Source organism: Cyclopterus lumpus, chromosome 24, assembly GCF_009769545.1.
Source record: "Cyclopterus lumpus isolate fCycLum1 chromosome 24, fCycLum1.pri, whole genome shotgun sequence".
Lineage (NCBI taxonomy): Eukaryota > Metazoa > Chordata > Actinopteri > Perciformes > Cyclopteridae > Cyclopterus > Cyclopterus lumpus.
The window spans coordinates 3,980,552-4,000,551 of NC_046989.1; the positions used below are offsets into that span (position 1 = coordinate 3,980,552).

Below are 20,000 nucleotides of genomic sequence, written 5' to 3' on the forward strand. Positions count from 1 at the left end.
GAGTCCTACCCGGGGTCCCCGAGTCCTTCACGGGGTCCCAGAGTCCTTCACGGGGTCCCTGAGTCTTACACGGGGTCCCAGAGTCCTTCACGGGGTCCCAGAGTCCTACACGGGGTCCCAGAGTTTTACACGGGGTCCCCGAGTCCTTCACGGGGTCCCCGAGTCCTTCACGGGGTCCCAGAGTCCTACACGGGGTCCCAGAGTCCTACATGGGGTCCCCGAGTCCTTCACGGGGTCCCAGAGTCTTACACGGGGTCCCCGAGTCCTTCACGGGGTCCCAGAGTCTTACACGGGGTCCCCGAGTCCTTCACGGGGTCCCAGAGTCTTACACGGGGTCCCCGAGTCCTTCACGGGGTCCCAGAGTCCTTCACGGGGTCCCAGAGTCCTACACGGGGTCCCAGAGTCCTACATGGGGTCCCAGAGTCCTACACGGGGTCCCAGAGTTTTACACGGGGTCCCCGAGTCCTTCACGGGGTCCCCGAGTTCTTCACGGGGTCCCAGAGTCCTACACGGGGTCCCAGAGTCCTACATGGGGTCCCCGAGTCCTTCACGGGGTCCCAGAGTCTTACACGGGGTCCCCGAGTCCTTCACGGGGTCCCAGAGTCCTACACGGGGTCCCAGAGTCCTACATGGGGTCCCCGAGTCCTTCACGGGGTCCCAGAGTCTTACACGGGGTCCCCGAGTCCTTCACGGGGTCCCAGAGTCCTTCACGGGGTCCCCGGTGGCTCCGACTGGAACGCGGCTGCAGGAGTTTTGTCCGATAACGTGTCAGAAGCCACCGATCATCTCAACTCTGGTCTTCTCGTTATGACGGTGGAGCAATAACACGGGAATAATGAAAATAATAAAAATACTGGGTAGCACCAATGCGAACGATAAGGAGAAAAACAACCGCATAGGGAGAAGGTCACACGCCGACCGGGCCGACTCCGTTGCCATGGAAGAGGGTCAATATTTTTTGTGCAAAGGGACCACGAAGCACTCGCAGATTCATCCTCATGAAACCATCGGCGCGTTGCCTTCAAATGCCAATCGTGGGAATTCACAGGGGTCGACGGTAACGGAAGAAGCTCCAGGGGGGAGAGGGGGATGGAGTTGTGAGGACACTAGTTGCTAGGCAACCGGGCACGTGTAAGGGAGGGCCCCCCCCCCTGAAAGCCTCTCTAATGAGACGTCGATGCATATAAACGAGTACAGTGGTGTTGCAGCGTGCGCCTTTTGTAGTGTCGGCGTTACATTATTAATCAAAAGCAAACATTACTATTCATGTTGTTGTTGTTTTTCTTTAAAGCTGGTGAGCATTTAATTGCCTTGCTAAATGGAAAAAAAAAAGAAAAAAAAGAAGCATAAGCAACGCGTGGGAGGAGCCACAGTTTTGGGGGCGTCGTTTTTACCTATCATGGGGGACTCGATGAAGCTCCAGGTGTTGCTCCGCGGCACGTAGGACTGGAGGACGCCGGCCGAGCGCCCGGCCTCGTTCACGCCGCCAAACACGTAGACCTTCCCGCCGCACACCGTGGCCGCCGCCGAGTGCACCGGCTTGGGAAGAGGAGACACCGTCTCCCACTGGTTGGTGATGGTGTCGTACCTGCAGCGACGGGGAAGAAAGACACACAAAAAAAGTTGGATGAATTTCAATTTTTAAAAAAATAAATAAATGCAGGCGGTTCCAACTTCCATTGAACACATCCACGACGGGGAGTCTTGAAAATCACATGAATTCTAATGATTCATAAACTCTTCGTACACACACACACACACACACACACACACGGTGCACGGAAACACTCGCGGGTGCTGACGGATACAATTAGCAGGAACGCCTCCAACCACCAGGGAAGATGAAAAAGAACCGCCATTACGTACGATGACAGCAATTAAAAGCAATTACGCAAAGCGACATATGTTTGCGAGCTGCGAGCCATTAGTCTCTGGAGCCGGGGCGAGCCGAGCTCTGGACCTCTCTGGCAGAGACGTTCCACCCTCGAATCTGTGGTGAAAGGTTCCCCCAACGGCTTCATGCGACGGAGCCCAGGTCAGAGGTCGAGTGTTACGCGGTTATATTTCTGTACATTTGTATTCACGCCTGTGTGTGTGTGTGTGTGTGTGTGTTTTTTGCTCCATTAGCGTAGCGCGTTAGCGCCGCCGTCCCGTGTCCGTGATCAAAAGCAGCCTCTTCCAGCTGGAGGAAGGCCTCATTAAAGAGCCTCAAACGGACATCTGTGATTAAAACACACACATCCGGCCTCCTTAATCAAGGGCGTCTCTTTTGGTGTGAAGAAGGGAAGAAAGAAACTCCTCTACGGCAGGACAACAAAGCATTAAATATCAAAACGCTGACAGTAAAAGTGGACTCCCGACCCCGTCGCTTAAAGCCAATTAAAGTAGGGATTCCTCAGAGGTCAGTGACCTCCGCTCAGCGAGGATATTTTTACTGCTGCCTCTCCGGTGGCGTTTGGGCTGAATAAAAGACGCCCAGCTCTCTCAAACCCCTCTCTCTTCCCGTGAGCTGAAATGCGGCGAAGGAGACGAGTGAATTTAGCCTTTTGGGAATAAACTCGCGCCGGGGATCTGATATAACGTTCATGGCAACGCCGACTGAGGGGGAGGGGCTTATTAAATCCACTGGCAGAAAGAGGTGACACTCGAAACATTGGAGAGAGCCAATTAGCAGTGTTTCAACAAGGACACACACACACACACACACACACACACACACACACACACACACTCCCTTAGGCTTTGCTCAAGAGCTGCGTGTTTTTGTATCGCATCTTTATGACATTTTTTTTTTTTTAAAGACACTCTTTTTTAGCTGTTTGATGACTTTTTCTACGACATACTTTACATTGTCATTTTTTTACAACTTAAGTTTTTAAAGAAATACTGTTACTAATGACTTTATATGACTTTTTTTTACGACTTACTAAACTTTTACTTTTTTTTTACGACAAACTGTACGATTACTTTTTACGACGTGCGACGACGCATAACGACATAATTAAGACTTTTTGTCATTTTTAAAGACCTACTATGATTTTTTTTGTTATCACATACTGTACTTTGACCTTTTATGACTTACTATAACTGTGACTTTCAATGACAACGTATACTGGAACCTTTTATGACGCGTTACTATAGTATGACATATGACAGTCATTTATTTTAATTAATCTACAAACTCTGGGACTTTAATAGCTCATTTCGTGTCTCAGTAAAATGCACACTATACTATTATGACGTTTTATGACGCACTACACTATGACCTTTTGTCATTTTTATGGCATGCTATACTTTGAGTCACGTCACCACCATCTCATGACATTACTTATTTTTAAAGGGTATCGGATGTCAAGCCGTCAGAACCACCAGCTGTCCTGGTAAAAAAAAAGAAAGAGGAACAGAAGAAAACTCGGCGTTTCAGTCTCAGAGGTCACGAATCTGATTAAATTCATTACGTGTGCGATTCGCTGTTAAACATTTAATGTGATGCGTGAACATTAGGACCGACGCTACGGAGACTCCCCCGAGCGTGGATGTATGTGGTATCACCGAGGGCACAGGAGGAAGGAGAATACATCCCTCCTCTCAACTCTGAAGCTCTCTTTCCTCGGAGTTTATCCATCAACATGTTGCATCGATTCCTTCCCCCCACAAAGTGTTTATTCACAAAGGCCCGATCGCCGCGTAATGGGCTGGAGCTCCTGATGGGGCTCGCTTTCACCACGCGGGGACAATCATCTCCCAAAGAGGGTCGCAAGCAGAGCCGACGACGGAGCTTCTTTTATGTCGGGAGCCGAGACGGAAAGAACAACAGATGTGAGGAGGGAGAGAGAGAGAGAGGGATCGTGAACGAAGGAAAAGAGGCCATGCTTTCAACTAGAGTATTTACGCCGCTCTGCATGAAGAGAAGACCCGGGCTCACGGAGGTTTATAAGACTCCTTCAACGCCTCGACACCTGGGCTTTGTGTGTCGGGCCGGTACCCGAGCAGCTGTGTGCAAGGCATCGACTTAAATGTCACGAATCCAAATACACGGATGAATAATAAACCCATTTAATGTAAATTACAGCACATGAATCCGATTCAGCTATATTTTAAAGTCGATACCTATCGTGCCGACGTCTCCGATCGGCCTGTGGTTCTCATCCGGGACCAGAACCCCCCCCCCCCCCGAAGCTGGATCACGAGCAGGTGGAGCGTGACAGCTGCCCGTGGAGACGTGCGGTCACAGCTGCCATGTTTGTTGATGTTGACGACAGACGGGAGGTTTTCAATTCTCTGCGTATCGCAGATGAAGAATTAGATGCGACCGTAATATGCCAGTGTATGGATGAATACCAGGTGGTGAATACAAGGTGGGTTGTGTGTTCACCTGGATGACTTCTTCACACACACACACACACACACCACATATTGATCGGTATGTTGATACCTTCATGATCCGGCAAGACTCATTACAAAGATTTCAAGATCATTTCTTGCAGCTCAGCCGTGTGCATCCATCCTTTAGATCCTGTAGATTCGGGGCGACCTCTAGCTCCCTCATAGCGTGGGCCCCACGTAGGCCGCGAGCCAATGTTTGACTCCGACGACCCGCTGCTCTTCGCATCATCATCATCATCATCTTTCACGGTATTCAACGAGCCGATAAAAAGCCCTTAAGAATAATCGAAAAACAAGAAAAGAAACAAACGCCCTGAAAGGGTGAGCGCTTCATTGTCACCAAAACTGCCCACGAAAATCACCCAAATAAACAAAGTGCTCCATCTCGTTAACACATCTCTTATTATCATGTCTGGCGCACTCAGTCGGGGGGGGGGGGGGGGGGGGGGGGGGCGTTGCAGGATTAATAGGCGCGCCTCAGTGAGTGTTTACGGCAGCGGGACGCCGGTTTAAGGGTTTTCACTCGGAAAATAAACTGCCGCGCCCCGTATTCACCCGGTTCCACGCCGCGGCTCATTGACACGTTCAAAGATTAAAAGATACGTTCCTGTCCTCTTAAACAAAATACTGGAACACAGCTGAGACCGCAGACGAGCTGAGAGACAAGCTGAGAAATGAGCTGAGAAACGAGCTGAAACGAGCTGAGAAACGAGTAGAAACAAGCTCAGAAACAAGCTGAGAGACAAGCTGAGAAATGAGCTGAGAAACAAGTAGAAACAAGCTGAGAAACGAGCTGAGAAACAAGTAGAAACAAGCTGAGAAACGAGCTCAGAAACAAGTAGAAACAAGCTGAGAAACGAGCTGAGAAACAAGTAGAAACAAGCTGAGAAACAAGCTCAGAAACAAGTAGAAACAAGCTGAGAAACGAGCTCAGAAACGAGCTGAGAAACGAGCTGAGAAACGAGCTGAAACGAGCTGAGAAACGAGCTGAGAAACGAGCTGAGAAACGAGTAGAAACGAGCTGAGAAACGAGTAGAAACGAGCTGAGAAACAAGCTCAGAAATGAGCTGAAACGAGCTGAGAAACGAGCTGAGAAACGAGCTGAGAAACAAGTAGAAACGAGCTGAGAAACGAGCTGAGAAACAAGCTCAGAAATGAGCTGAAACGAGCTGAGAAACGAGCTGAGAAACGAGCTGAGAAACAAGTAGAAACGAGCTGAGAAACGAGCTGAGAAACAAGTAGAGAAACAAGTAGAGAAACGAGCTGAGAAACGAGTAGAGAAACGAGTAGAGAAATGAGCTGAAACGGGCTGAGAAACGAAGCAGAAACGAGTAGAGAAACGAAGCAGAAACGAGTAGAGAAACGAGTAGAGAAACGAGCTGAAACGGGCTGAGAAACGAAGCAGAAACGAAGCAGAAACGAAGCAGAAACGAAGCAGAAACGAAGCAGAAACGAAGCAGAAACGGCCCCTCGGGTCGCTTTGTAACGTTGGCTCGTGAGTCAGGGAGCATATGTGTGTGTATCTTGTCTTGTTTTTCTACAGTTTATGGAACAGCTGTGTTGAGGAAGCATCCAGATGCTATAGAGGAGAGGAGTTCATATGATGGGACACAGGAAGTGAAGGGAGCATTACACGCTTCCTTGCGATGCAATTGATTGAACTGTAACTGACCACATGCCCTCCACCTCTTGACCGTGAACACATCTCTCCTCCCTAAAATGATGCAATCAAGCCCCGGAGCATCGGTGACCTGCAGAGGAGTGTGTACCTCTCACACAGATACGATGAGCTATAAGAGGCCGGTCTACTGACACGTATCCATCCCCCCCCCCTCCCGAGATACAAACTACGGCATATAGAGAGTGAGAAAGGAGAGCGAGCGGCGGTGGGAAGGAGGAGGAAAGAAAAGAAAAGAAACGCCTCGCATCAGATGACAAAAGTCACCGATGTACCTCGTCGACCGACAAAAAAAAAAGATCCGTTAAGAGGCCAAAGAGCCGTCCTGGAATGCCACGCAAAACACTTACCGCCCGACAATAGCAGCACGGTCCCCGACACCGGCAATTAAAATGCTTGAGAATCAAAACAGCTGCGAATTGACATTCACACGGCAGCGTTGTAGCCTGCAATGGGAATAAAGAAGCGAGGCACCAGCAGCCTGCAGAGAGGAACCGATGCTCCAGATTGCATCGGAGCAGCAACTCGTGCCCTTAAATTACTCGTTCACATTAATCCCTGCAACACTCCAGCTATCTGTCTCACTCACACATGAACATCTCTACACACACACACATACACTCACGTGCACCATAGACTGTATAAACAGTCTCCGGGACGTCACCCATAGGTTCCTGAAGAGCTGTTGTCCACCTGTCACCTCACGGTGGCCACGCCCCCCTCATTATGCGTGACTTTAAGCCTTTATATAATAGCCAACGGGCCAGTTATCCAATTATTCGGGGATATTAGCGATAGAGACCAAAAGCGTGTGTTTCTGTGCCGGGCTGTAAACATTTCTGACGTAACGTCGGGTTATTTTTAACATAGCAGTCGATGGGAAATTGACTCGCTTTCAGAGCCAGCTTCAAGTGGCCATGTGAGGAATTGCAGTTTTTCGACAGTCATAAACTACTCGGGAAGAGAAAAAATTTAAATAAAACAAGAAAGCACTCGAAATTCATTTTTAAAAGCAAATTCAGCTGCACATGTGAGCGGCTGCGGGTGGCGCCGCTTCGACAAAGAAAAGCTGCCGACGGCGACCGTGGACGTTCATTTGAAATCATTCAACTGTGACTTCTTTGCATATTTGCTATTATCTCGCACCTGGGACGGGGAGGGGGGGGGGGTTGATTGACAGGACACGTCGGGGGAGGGAGGCGGGGTAAAGAAGAGGAAAGAAAACCAGAAAAAGGGGAGTTGTGATAATATGCTTGCAGTCATTTGAATCTGTCAAAGTTGGGAAACAGACAAGAGACACATAAAGGCCAACGGGGTGGGGGGTTGGGGGGGGTGGGGAGAGAGAGAGAGAGAGAGAGAGAGAATCCATTTTGGAGGGAGAGGTGTGAGCGAGCGTGGGTGCGAGAGGACGGAGTGAGAGTCTGTGTTGTGTCAGCTGCCGTCTGTGTGTCAGCGCTCATCACAGGAAGTGTGAGGCCGTCTCCACGCCGTCTCCAAACCACCGACGTCACATGACTATGACGTGCACACATACACGTGCACACATACGGTACCCGTTGACACTCCACTTGTGGGTGTGTGGACGCCAGTGAACCAATCGCATACATTCTGGCGTTCTTTGATTCTGTATTTCTGACTGACTGAAACCAAAAGCTACATTTTTTATATTTTATTTTAATGTCCTGTATTAAAAATCCCCCCTTTTTTTTCTTCTTTTTTTTAGCTGCACCGGCCATCACCTCTTAAAAGTCTGATGCCACCTGTGTCTGGCCCCCTATTTTATTTGTATTATTCATTTACTTTTTCATATACTTTATTGCAGTGTTGGAGTCGACATAAATCTACATTTGCATACATATGATATTGTTCATACTTATTGTTGTGTTTTTTGTTATGGAGAGAAAAAAAATAGTGAAACAAAGCAAATAATAAATCTTGTTGTTATTATTATGCTATTTAAAAAAAAGAAGTTATAGCCTGCAATGCAATGTGATGTATTATATGGTCCCTTTTAATCATGGCTTGTTGCAGAGTTTAGTGCATGAACAGGATGCGGTAAAAAACAGTAAACAACAGTAAACAACAGTAAACAGGTACGCTGGAGGTTAACATCGCTTTACATCCTTTTTACCATATCAGCGTAGAATCTAATGTGCAGTTCCATTGATGTGCTGATGTCTTTTTCCGGTGTGTACCTGTGTTCTCTCTCCCTGCGTGCTGATTGGCTCTGCGTGTGACAGCTGTGTGTACCTGTGTTCTCTCTCCCTGCGTGCTGATTGGCTCTGCGTGTGACAGCTGTGTGTACCTGTGTTCTCTCTCCCTGCGTGCTGATTGGCTCTGCGTGTGACGGCTGTGTGTACCTGTGTTCTCTCTCCCTGCGTGCTGATTGGCTCTGCGTGTGACAGCTGTGTGTACCTGTGTTCTCTCTCCCTGCGTGCTGATTGGCTCTGCGTGTGACAGCTGTGTGTACCTGTGTTCTCTCTCCCTGCGTGCTGATTGGCTCTGCGTGTGGCAGCTGTGTGTACCTGTGTTCTCTCTCCCTGCGTGCTGATTGGCTCTGCGTGTGACGGCTGTGTGTACCTGTGTTCTCTCTCCCTGCGTGCTGATTGGCTCTGCGTGTGACAGCTGTGTGTACCTGTGTTCTCTCTCCCTGCGTGCTGATTGGCTCTGCGTGTGACGGCTGTGTGTACCTGTGTTCTCTCTCCCTGCGTGCTGATTGGCTCTGCGTGTGGCAGCTGTGTGTACCTGTGTTCTCTCTCCCTGCGTGCTGATTGGCTCTGCGTGTGACGGCTGTGTGTACCTGTGTTCTCTCTCCCTGCGTGCTGATTGGCTCTGCGTGTGACAGCTGTGTGTACCTGTGTTCTCTCTCCCTGCCTGCTGATTGGCTCTGCGTGTGACAGCTGTGTGTACCTGTGTTCTCTCTCCCTGCGTGCTGATTGGCTCTGCGTGTGACAGCTGTGTGTACCTGTGTTCTCTCTCCCTGCGTGCTGATTGGCTCTGCGTGTGACGGCTGTGTGTACCTGTGTTCTCTCTCCCTGCGTGCTGATTGGCTCTGCGTGTGACAGCTGTGTGTACCTGTGTTCTCTCTCCCTGCGTGCTGATTGGCTCTGCGTGTGACAGCTGTGTGTACCTGTGTTCTCTCTCCCTGCGTGCTGATTGGCTCTGCGTGTGACGGCTGTGTGTACCTGTGTTCTCTCTCCCTGCGTGCTGATTGGCTCTGCGTGTGACAGCTGTGTGTACCTGTGTTCTCTCTCCCTGCCTGCTGATTGGCTCTGCGTGTGACAGCTGTGTGTACCTGTGTTCTCTCTCCCTGCGTGCTGATTGGCTCTGCGTGTGACAGCTGTGTGTACCTGTGTTCTCTCTCCCTGCGTGCTGATTGGCTCTGCGTGTGACGGCTGTGTGTACCTGTGTTCTCTCTCCCTGCGTGCTGATTGGCTCTGCGTGTGACAGCTGTGTGTACCTGTGTTCTCTCTCCCTGCGTGCTGATTGGCTCTGCGTGTGACAGCTGTGTGTACCTGTGTTCTCTCTCCCCGGGTTGCTAATCAATGTCTGACGGTGAAATCCTTCCTCGTTGGGGCATTTGCATCCTATAAGGAAGGGAATTCCTTTTTGAGAAGACGTGCATACAAACTATTTTGTGTGCCGCACACCCCAAAAAATAGTATTTAGGAGCAGCCGCTAATGTCACATGACATTCGTGAGTGGTTTTGTTGTCATGGTACACACACACACACACATGTACGATGACATCTGGGGATCTGTCGGAGTCTCGCTCTCCGTGTGGGCGCCGTCGGAGTGCGTTCGCTTGACAGACTGAAGTCAAGGTCAGCCAAAAGACACACACACACACACACACAGCTCATTAACTCTGATGGATTGCCGCACATCTCAGGCTAATAACACAGACATACGTGTGCACTCCACGCACAAGTGCCCCCCGCAGCCACACAATCGAACACCAGACGACGACACACACAGATGGACACGGACCCGCCACCTCGGTGTCACCTTCAGCTAATCCTAGCGAGACCGAGAAATCCCTCCACCGGCCACACAGATTTACCCATAATCCCCCCCCGAATGAACTCACTCAAAGTGTGTGTGATGCACACAATCCGTGCGTGGCCGTATGCCCACACACACTCACTCACACACACACACACACACACACACACACACACACACACACACACACACACACACACACACACACACATTCTGTAGGATACACTCCAGATACGCTGCACGACACTCGGGCGAAGTTAAAAAAAGGCACCTTGAAACAAAATCAGGATGGAGGCAACTTAGGAATAATAGCGAGTGTCTGTTTTAGTGTCTCTCTGAGTAAGTGTGTGTGTGTGTGTGTGTGGACTGCAGATTTAATTGGATGGGAATGTCACGTAGGAAAGGGGGACACGAGTGCTGCCGGTGGTGTAGGTCGTACACCAATTACTGCTCCGCACTCCTCAACACTAGACAGGAGATGTTAGACCGAGCCCCCCCGCTTCATTAACAACGTGAGCCCTGTGTTGATGGCAACCGTGTGTGTGCGTGTGTGTGTGTGTGTGGGGGGGGTTTTCCAAATAGTTGTGGATGTGGCGGCTTCAGCGATGGCTTAAGGTTCTTATGCGTGTGCGTCTTCGGGGAGGCATAATAGACGGTGCGAGTTACTCAGTATTCAAACGCTGACAGGAAAGAAGTCTAAAAGAGCAGCGCGTCGGTTCTGAATGCGCGAACACGTGTACAATGCATTTTAAAAGACAGGAAATAAATTAGGGAAGGTATAAAGTACACGAGAATTAATTGAATAAAAAAAGGGAAAGAACTGCGAGCGGTTTCTTCTATAAATAAATGAGTTGGAAAATAATTTGAAAGGAAGAGGGTCTTCAGCAGGACTGGCTTCCTATTGGCTCCCCCCTGAATGGGACCTATTAATAAGTGATAAGTGATCCCAAATGCTGACTGGCACACACACACGCACACACACACACACACACACACCTATATATAACAAACTAACACTCCCACCTTGAGTGCAATCGCTCCCCGGGTGTCTGGATATTGTGACGGTTTGCCAGTGCTGTGCTTTCTAAAGGTCAGTTGTTGAGGGGTTGAGGGTTGAGGGGTGGGGGGTGGGGGGGTTGAGGGTTGAGGGGTGGGGGGTGGGGGGGTTGAGGGTTGAGGGTTGAGGGGTGGGGGGGGGCTGACTGCCAACGATCTCGCCGGCATCTGTCACATCCAAAGCCGCTGATAATTAGCCAGCAACAACCTGACATCCTGCATCCACGACGGGGTTGACAGCCCCGATGTGGGACAGAATAAAAAACGTATTCTATTATGGGAGAGGAAAGTGACTCGCCCGTTTTGGTAAAAGGCTCGGACATTCTCCCAAAGTGCCATCCCGTTGTTGAGCCCCACATGCAGCTCTCTCTACCCCCCCGTCCACCCACCCAACCCCCTCACATCCGCGTGCTCGCCCATGGTATTGGGCCCACGCACACGCTTTTTGCATCACCTACTAGACCTCGGCACCCTATTAGGAGACAATGAAGAGGACACGCTGTCTTCGCTCGAGCGTGTCAGACCGATTCAACATCACCGGCCTCACAGGGCCCTCTCCCCTCCCCCCACCCCCCCAAATACACGCGTCATCTCCTGCCCACCTAATCAGCGCTGTGAGGAGACGGAGGGAGCAATGGGACAGACGGTACCGGAGATTGTGGTTAAAAGAGCTAACCATGGGGGAGGATAGAGGGAGGCGAGCAGAGAGAGAGCGTCTCAGCCCAGCAGCTCCTCCACGTGAGATGAACTCTTTGTACACAAACAACACACAATCACGAAGGCCCGAGCTCGAGACGCGCTTTAACGTTTCAGCTGGTTTTCAATGAACTCCTCGAGTGGAGCGATGTTCTTTTAATGACGCCACTTACGGGCCGACCAATCAAAGAGGAAGAGGGGGCTTCAAGGACCGGGCCGGTGTGGGATTTCAGGCTCCTTCATCACTCACACACCGTGTCCACACACACACACACACACACACACACACACACACTCACCGATCCACTTTGAAATGCATGAAGAAAGGGAGGTTTTCAATCATAGTGAACATTAAATCTGCTCTATTCTGGGAGGCCCTGTATGCAGGGTTACTGCTACCAATATTTGTCAGGAATCCATTGAACAGCAGACCTTTTTTTTTTTTTTTTTCAATTGTTTAGTCTATGAAATGTCCAAAAAAAAAAGGGGTGGGAGGGAAAGTCTGTAAATAAATGAGACTAATCCTCATATTTCAGAAGCTTGAGTCAGGTTTTCTCATAACCTGTCAAACAATCCTGTCAACAAAACTACGAATTGACTAATAATGTCAGCATTAGTGCTAATGAAGTGTTTAAGAGCAGATTATATTTAAAAATGTCGACACTGCATTGACTCCCGAGTGTGATGCAGCCCTGATGTTCACCGTGATGGATAACACCGATGAAAGAGAGGAAAACGAGCGAGCGGGTCGGAGAGAGAGCGACGTGAGAATCAACACTGACATTTCAGGAGGGAGGGGTATCGAAGGCATATGTGAGTGCAGGGGGGGGTGGGGGGGGGGGGGGGGTGAAACGGTGCCTTGACAGCACAGTAGGGGCCCGGTGCTGTGAAGTTGGTTAATCCGAAGGAGCGGAGGATTAGCTCAGCAGGGGAGAACCGCCTCAGCAGGGGGGGGCTCTGGGAGCTCGTTGTCCCCGGCCACAGTGCCATGCTGCGGGGCTACCGGGGCCCCGGCTGACATCTCCCTCCTCCCCCACCCCCACCCCCTTCCGAGACCAGCCCCAGGCCCCGCCTGACCTAGTACGTGGAAACGGATCGACACGGTAACACACACACGGACATATTGAAGACATGCACAGCAACTCATTAGCACGTTCTTGCAGTGGAGAGAAGCGTGAGGGCGTCGTCACACGAGCCCATCGGTCGCAGTGTGACCGATTTATGCAGAGCTCACAGGCTCACCTGGGGGGTGGGGGTGGGGGTGGGGGGGCTGCAGCATCCACGCTCTCCTCCCGTCGGCTTGTACGCCGCTAAACTCTTCTTGGCTCGCTACACGTCTCTCTCCCCTCTCTGGGTCCCCCGACCACCCGGGGGGCGCTCCATTTGTATTGGGGGTTGCATGTGCGTGACAGAGCTGCCTGCATGTACGCGCGCATGCAGTGTACATGCAGGCGTTTTGAAGTGCGTCTGCAAAGATCCAGAAGTGCACGGCCGAGTGAGCCTGAATGGACCGAAAACCATCCGCCTCCTTCTGCCTGCGCAGTCAGAGCGCGCTCGCTCGAGGACGCCACGACTCAAAGGGCAGATGTGGCCTCTTCTTTCTGCGAGCGCCACGTGGAGTCTCTTTCTCTCTCTCTCGCACCCCTTTGGCGTCCCACAGGATGGGACCTTTCTCTGGGTGACTGACATCCCAGCGTGCACGCCGCCCCCGCGGGGGGCCGCGAGTACTTAGGGACTTGTCAGTTCACGGAGCCGCCCCACAGAAGGCTTTCAACGCGATGAAAACCTCCCGCTGGATTCTCCATCTCGCTGTAGGTCCTTCGTCACGGTCGAGCTGAGGACGTTTTCCCGGGAGCCGTTCGAGGGTCCTCGAGGGGTCACGATTCGCCTCCTTTGTCAGGACTAAGTCAACACTCTGGAAACAGCATTTTAATGCCGCTCCGAAGCAGAACTTCAAGTTAAAAGAAGTGTTGAGAGAAGAATACAGGGATTGATGAGACGATTAAGTCAGGGCTGACCACTTGGAAAAAACATAATTTTTTACAATCGGCACTCAACCAAGAAAGTGCTTATACAACAACAACACATGTGGCAGTTAAAACCACACATGAACAACGGAGCTGTCTCCACAGATTTTCTTTTTTACGGGCACGCATTTATCTGCTGCAATCGGAGGGCTCGTTTTATTCTGAAAATCCATTAGAAAATGAAAGAAAAAAAAAAAAAAGAGGCCAGAAAACATGATCTTTGCAAATTGCTCTCCTCTCCTCCAGTCTTGTTAGCCAAGCAGCACAACATCCCTGATGAGAAACGCTGGTTGTTGTACTCGGGTGTCACGTTGCTAACAGTCTTCATGCAATATTAACTTGCAATAGAGCGTGGGAGGACGCACAAACCTGTGCATGGCGCGCGATAAATAAAACAAAAACCATCTGTGATTGACACATCATTAGACACCCATGAATTATTCAATATCTGCAATCATATTGGTTTTGCCAAAGGATCAACATGCTGGGAAGCAGGCAGGCCCTGGGTATCTGATTGCAAGTTACAAAACCTCCCGAACTCAAAGTGCTCCCGGGCTCCTAAAAAATAAAATCTGTCAGTGATTAGTGTGGCGAGCGGAGACCGCCGTAAGGTCCGCTCGGGCCTTTTGAGTGTTAGATTTGGACCTCCTGCGGTTCCTGAAGAAAAGGCTGCATCCTCCGGGCTCTGATTGAAGATAATAATTGTGAATGTGGGTGAATTTCACGGTTAGGAGCTTGAAAAACCCCCCCTCGGCGAGATGGATGGCGAGATGGGGTGCTCCGGCGAGGGAGACGGGAAGGACTGCAAATGAGGAGCGCCAGAGCTGTGAGGTGAGAGACCTTGACTGAGGCCGAACCGCTTGCATGCAGACGGACGAACACACGAGGCGCGATTACGGCATATACACGTTTGTTTTTTTAACACGACACGTAATGATGCTCGAGAAGCAATGAGTACGGGCGGACGCACGCGGGGAAAAAAAACTAAATAAAAAATGAAAAAGATTTTTGGCTGCACGTGTAAACAATCCCCTGCATCAATCACTCTGCAAGCGGAGCAAATCAACTCTGGCTGTCGCGCCGCTTCATGCCATTCCCCCAGCCTCCAGACGCAAATCCCCACCAGCCATCTGCATATCAAAACGAGGCAGCCATTCACAGACACTGACTAATGACTTCTGAATGTTATTAGCCTCCTGTATTACAACTGCGCTTCAGACCGGCGTTTTTTTTCTTCTTCTCGGCTGGAGTAACGGTTCCCTTATCTCCACCGGCCAGGGTTTAGTCCTGCTGCCTCGCCTGTTGGAGTTGCTGCTATCTTCTAGAGTTTTGGGCCCGACAATACCGAGCTGCAGTCGAGCCAAAACTGAATCTCACAGCAGAGCAACACCTGCCAAATCTGGTGGTTAGCTACAAAATAGAAAGGCTCAGCAATTAACGAGGCTAATTTATCAAAGCAGATATGAAGAAATGCGTTCACAAATGGCTGTTTTTTAAATTATTTTTTTTCAGCCATGAGACGAATATAACGATTCATTATGCGACCTTGTGATCCTTCTTCAGTTATGTGAAATTTGAACGTGGAGAGAGAGAGAGAGAAAAAAAAAAAAGGTCTTTCAATGTATGCAGAAGCAAAACTTCAGGCACTGGTGCGTGGGAGCAGGAGCAATGCGGAGGTTATATAATAAGCCTTTATTTAGTTACATTGCTGTTCACATGAAATAATAATGAGGGTTCAAAACTTAAAAGAAGACGATACATCAGTTTGATTGTTTTTAACGGGCAAAAAAATTGTTCTCAAGCTGGGTTTAATTATAAGATAAATAGTGTAATTTGTGCGGCTTCTTGTTACAGAGAAACTAATTCAAGGAATTAAATCACATAAAGTCCTGTTTATGAGTCCTAAATAAACTGCTGTTGTTAATCTGTCAAGCTCTTCCCCCGAGCCGCTGGGATTGCGTTTGATTTATAGCACCTGCCTTTTGAGTTGATTTGACAGACCAGCTGCTTGTTGTTGACAAACCTCCAAAACTGTCAAAAATCCTCCTTAAGCCTTGAAATAGCTCTTTCTTCCTCTTCAACACAAACATGCATATTCAGGTGCGAAACCTGCCCCGCTGCTGTCTCCTTCACACTGTTTAAATATCTGTATTATATCTTGGAACATATTACTAATCAGACCTCCGTTTGTCAGTCTTAACAAAATATTCAGTGGATTAAAACATAAATTATGTTACCGAATGATTTCCGGAGCCTTTTTTCAGCGATTTCTGACGACGCGCTCATAACCTTTTTACGCGTCTTCGTCAATTAAAAACGAGGCTACATCGCGGAGGCAGTTACTGGAGGCGAATGTCAAAATGTGGTGTAGCAGTAGCACAATAGGTCAGAACATTAGCTAATTTAATCAACAATGTGAGTTACACAACAGCAAAATCAATCTTAAGTTTGCTAACATTAGCTAACACTAGGTAACACGAGCTAACACTAGCTAACAGAAGCTAACATTAGTTAACACTACCTAACACCAGCTAAAATTAGCTAGCACAAGCTAACATTAGTTAACACTACCTAACACAAGCTAACATTAGTTAACACTACCTAACACAAGCTAAAGTTAGCTAGCACGAGCTAACATTAGTTAACACTACCTAACACAAGCTAACATTAGTTAACACTACGTAACACGAGCTAACATTAGCTAACACAAGCTAACATTAGGGCTGCACGGTGGTGTAGTGGCTAGCACTGTCGCCTCACAGCAAGAGGGCCGCGGGTTCGATTCCCGGTCGGAGCGGTCCTTCTGTGTCGAGTTTGCATGTTCTCCCCGTGGCAGCGTGGGTTCTCTCCGGGCTCTCCGGCTTCCTCCCACAGTCCAAAGACATGCTGCAGGTTAATTGATCTCTAAATGTCCCATAGGTGTGAATGTGAGAGTGAATGGTTGTATGTCCCTACATGTGCCCTCGATGGACTGGCGGCCTGTCCAGGGTGTCCCCTGCCTTCGCCCTATGTCAGCTGGGATAGGCCCCCGCGACCCTAATGAGGATAAGCGGTATTGAAAATGGATGGATGGATGGAAGCTAACATTAGCCACCATGAGCTTCGGGTCATACCGGGCCGAGAGGCAGTTACAAAAAAGTAGTCAGAACGTCCTCACTAACCAACTCGTCAAATACGAGGTGCACAGGTACCGCTCTAGCGTCAGTTTTGGACGTTTCATAGCCGGTGTGTCAGTTTCCAATCCTTACACGTTTAGTGTCTTTTCAAAATAAAGTTCTGTCTTGACAGGAAGCGAAGGTTTAGGCAACAAAACCACTTAGTTTAGATTTAGGAAAAGAGCGTGTTTGACGTTAACTCGACCGACTAATAAATGAAGCGACTAGCTAGCTAACGCGCCACTCGATTAGCGACTCACGTGGCTAACTGTCAACGTTTACTGCGGCGGTCCAACGAGGCAAAAGTCCAGCGTTATTTTGTCGTCTCGCTTTTATGTACCAACGTTGTCCAAGACTCAAGCGATACCGTCAGTAAAAGGCTCACTGATGTTTTCTTTTTGAAGATGACCAATTATGCTGTCTTTGTTGTCACCTAATATCTCCTCTGTTCACCTTCCCGCAGAGATAAATAACACTTGAAGTGATGTGGGATTGTTGAACAGCTCTTTTCTTTTTAAAAGAAGGGTTTCCTCAAGCGGGTGTATTTGCTCCAAAGGTGTGAATGTGCATTATGGTTTCGCTTGTGGCCACATTGTCATTCAGTCCTAATGAATACCTCGTTTAAAAAATAAAAAAAAACACATGTTTGAAGTAGACAACTCTGTTCATAGCGGTACATTCTCTACAAAACTATGAATGTAAATTATGCATAACCCACCACAATAGTTCTGCTTCAAAGACTCAAAGAAAAGATGTACTTTCTCTGAAGAGGCCCATACGGACTGATATCTGAATGCCTCAGGCTAGACGCGTCTCATTGAGGATGTAACATTACCAATGTCGGGGTAATTTCCTCCATTCCAACCCAAAAGTTCAGGCATTTTTTTTTCGCAGAGAGCGTTGCTGATACGAATTCAAATATGCAAAATGCTAATAAGTACGTCCAACCTTTTGGAGTGCTTTCGCCGTTCCCCCACTTACAGCTGTCACCCTCTTCACATTAAATATAGTTAGATGTTCTGATCTCCATAAAAAGGTGCGTGCAGCTCCCCACTGCCGGCTGATTAAACTGCAATTCATCAACAAAGTCAGTGGTGGAGGCATTCAAGGCCGGTCAACACATTTTGTCAGGAAGAACTTCCCACATAACACATTTTAAATGGAAATTGGAAAACCAATGAATAAAGCTTTTGTAATCATTATCATAAAAAGCTTTTGACACACAAGAAACTCGTCATTTTGGATTTAATACGGCGAGAAAACCAGTTCCAAGAATATCACACGTACCTTCTCTCTATACATCTCTAAAAGCACAACTATTCATGTATTTATGTATTTTATTCCACGACTAACGAGTCTTTAGACCATCAGACTCAGTTTTGACAAAATAAAAGCCGGGGGTTGCTTAGAAACGAGCCCGTTGACAATTTAGCTCCGAACAGTTTGAGAGAGACCCGTTAGCTTTTACACGAGGCTGTTGAATATGACCCTGACCTTTCCATTACAAAGGGTTCGCTATGCAATCACCCCCCCCCCCCCCCCCCCCCCCCCCACCCACCCACCCAAGCCGCCGCGGCCTTCGAGAGTGCACCGCTAGCCGTAATATCGAAGCAGAAGAGGACAAAGTAGGTTACGGTTTTACAACCTTAAGCTTCACGGTCGCGTACGGAAAAAATAAAAAAACACTCACGAGGTCACCGGCGTTAGAAACGCGTACAAATAAACATTGCGCACACGGCGATCTCCGCGAATGCTCGAGACGCAGCGGCAGCGCTCAAATTAAGCAGCTCAGAGACAGAGGAATCAAATGCGTTTCCATTACGGGGCAAATATTCTATCTGCCCCCCCCGTCCCCGTCCCGTCCCAACATCGTCGTAACGACACTGTATGGCAGCATTACGGGGGAAATATCAAATTAGGCTGTTTCATTTGGAGGACTGTTGTGCATTGCGAACCGCTTCGGAGATCAATTGAGCTGCTAGGTAATGAGCGGCAGCGGCCCGCTCTCATACACTCAGTAATGTCCTTTTGATTGCTTTGGTTAATCTCGCTCTGCCGTGCAGGGGGAGGTAGCTTTTCACTCTCTCGGCTGAAGCTCACTCTCCAGCAGGAGGGGGAGAAAAAAGAAATGAATACAATGTGGAGCGGCGTTAACAAAACCCAATCGATGTGAGTGAAGTGATTAAATCTCGACGGTCCCCCTTTTCGTGTTCTATGCAACTAGGGATTCATCGGACTCCACGAGGACACCGTCCCTTGCATGGGGGGGGGGTTTTAAAATGCCGAAAAGAGTTCCAACAACAACAAAAAAAAGCCCAGTGGACAACCTTCAAATGAAGTGTCGGTGAGTGCGTCGACGCTGAAGTGGACGGAACACAGCGCGCCGCCGCCGCTCTGCTCTATGAAAGCAAATCCTTTGCACTCGGGCACAAAAAAGAGGCGCTTGCACAACAACACTCGCAAGCTGCGACCTGTCCAACCACTTCTGCAACACGAATATCGATTCATCCGCTCACACTGGATCGCTCAGCATCCAGAAAGCCGTCCGGCTGTCCGCGACTCTCACCTCTCCACGTGGTCCAGGTTCCCCGATACGCCCAGTCCCCCGATGGTGTAGAGCTTGCCGTCGTACACCAGGCTGTTGTGCCTGCAGCGGGGCACCGTCATCCGGGACACTAGGTTCCAGTTGTCCAGCAGGGACATGTAGCACCACACGTCGGCCAGCATCAGGCCGGTCTCCGTGCCCCCTGAAACGCAGAGGAGAAGGGTTATTGTAGACTAACAAGTATATAAATATATATACATAACATTCCAAAGGTTTAGGAATCATCACGGCAGAGAATTTAAGGCAAGAACAGCAGATTCAAATTGATGTTTTAATTACAAAACAAAGAGTTAATGCGTGAGTTTAATATCTGTACGAAAACATGGGGGCGGACATTTCTTCTGAAATGCAAGTTAAAAGCAAAGCTCTCCTTTCTCCAGCTTCTTAAATGG

The 20,000-nt window shown here is 49.1% G+C and overlaps 1 protein-coding gene across 1 annotated transcript in view; it reads right to left on the minus strand.

The window, feature by feature from the left end:
• Window positions 1–20,000, minus strand: part of LOC117727561 (kelch-like protein 29) — a 112,293-nt gene that overhangs the window by 10,890 nt on the left and 81,403 nt on the right. Inside the window, exons 10-11 of the mRNA XM_034527934.1 lie at window positions 19,570–19,750; window positions 1,395–1,588 (exon numbers count right to left, since the gene is read on the minus strand). Coding sequence (XP_034383825.1) covers window positions 1,395–1,588; window positions 19,570–19,750 — 375 coding nt within the window. The remainder of the gene's footprint in view (window positions 1–1,394; window positions 1,589–19,569; window positions 19,751–20,000) is intronic.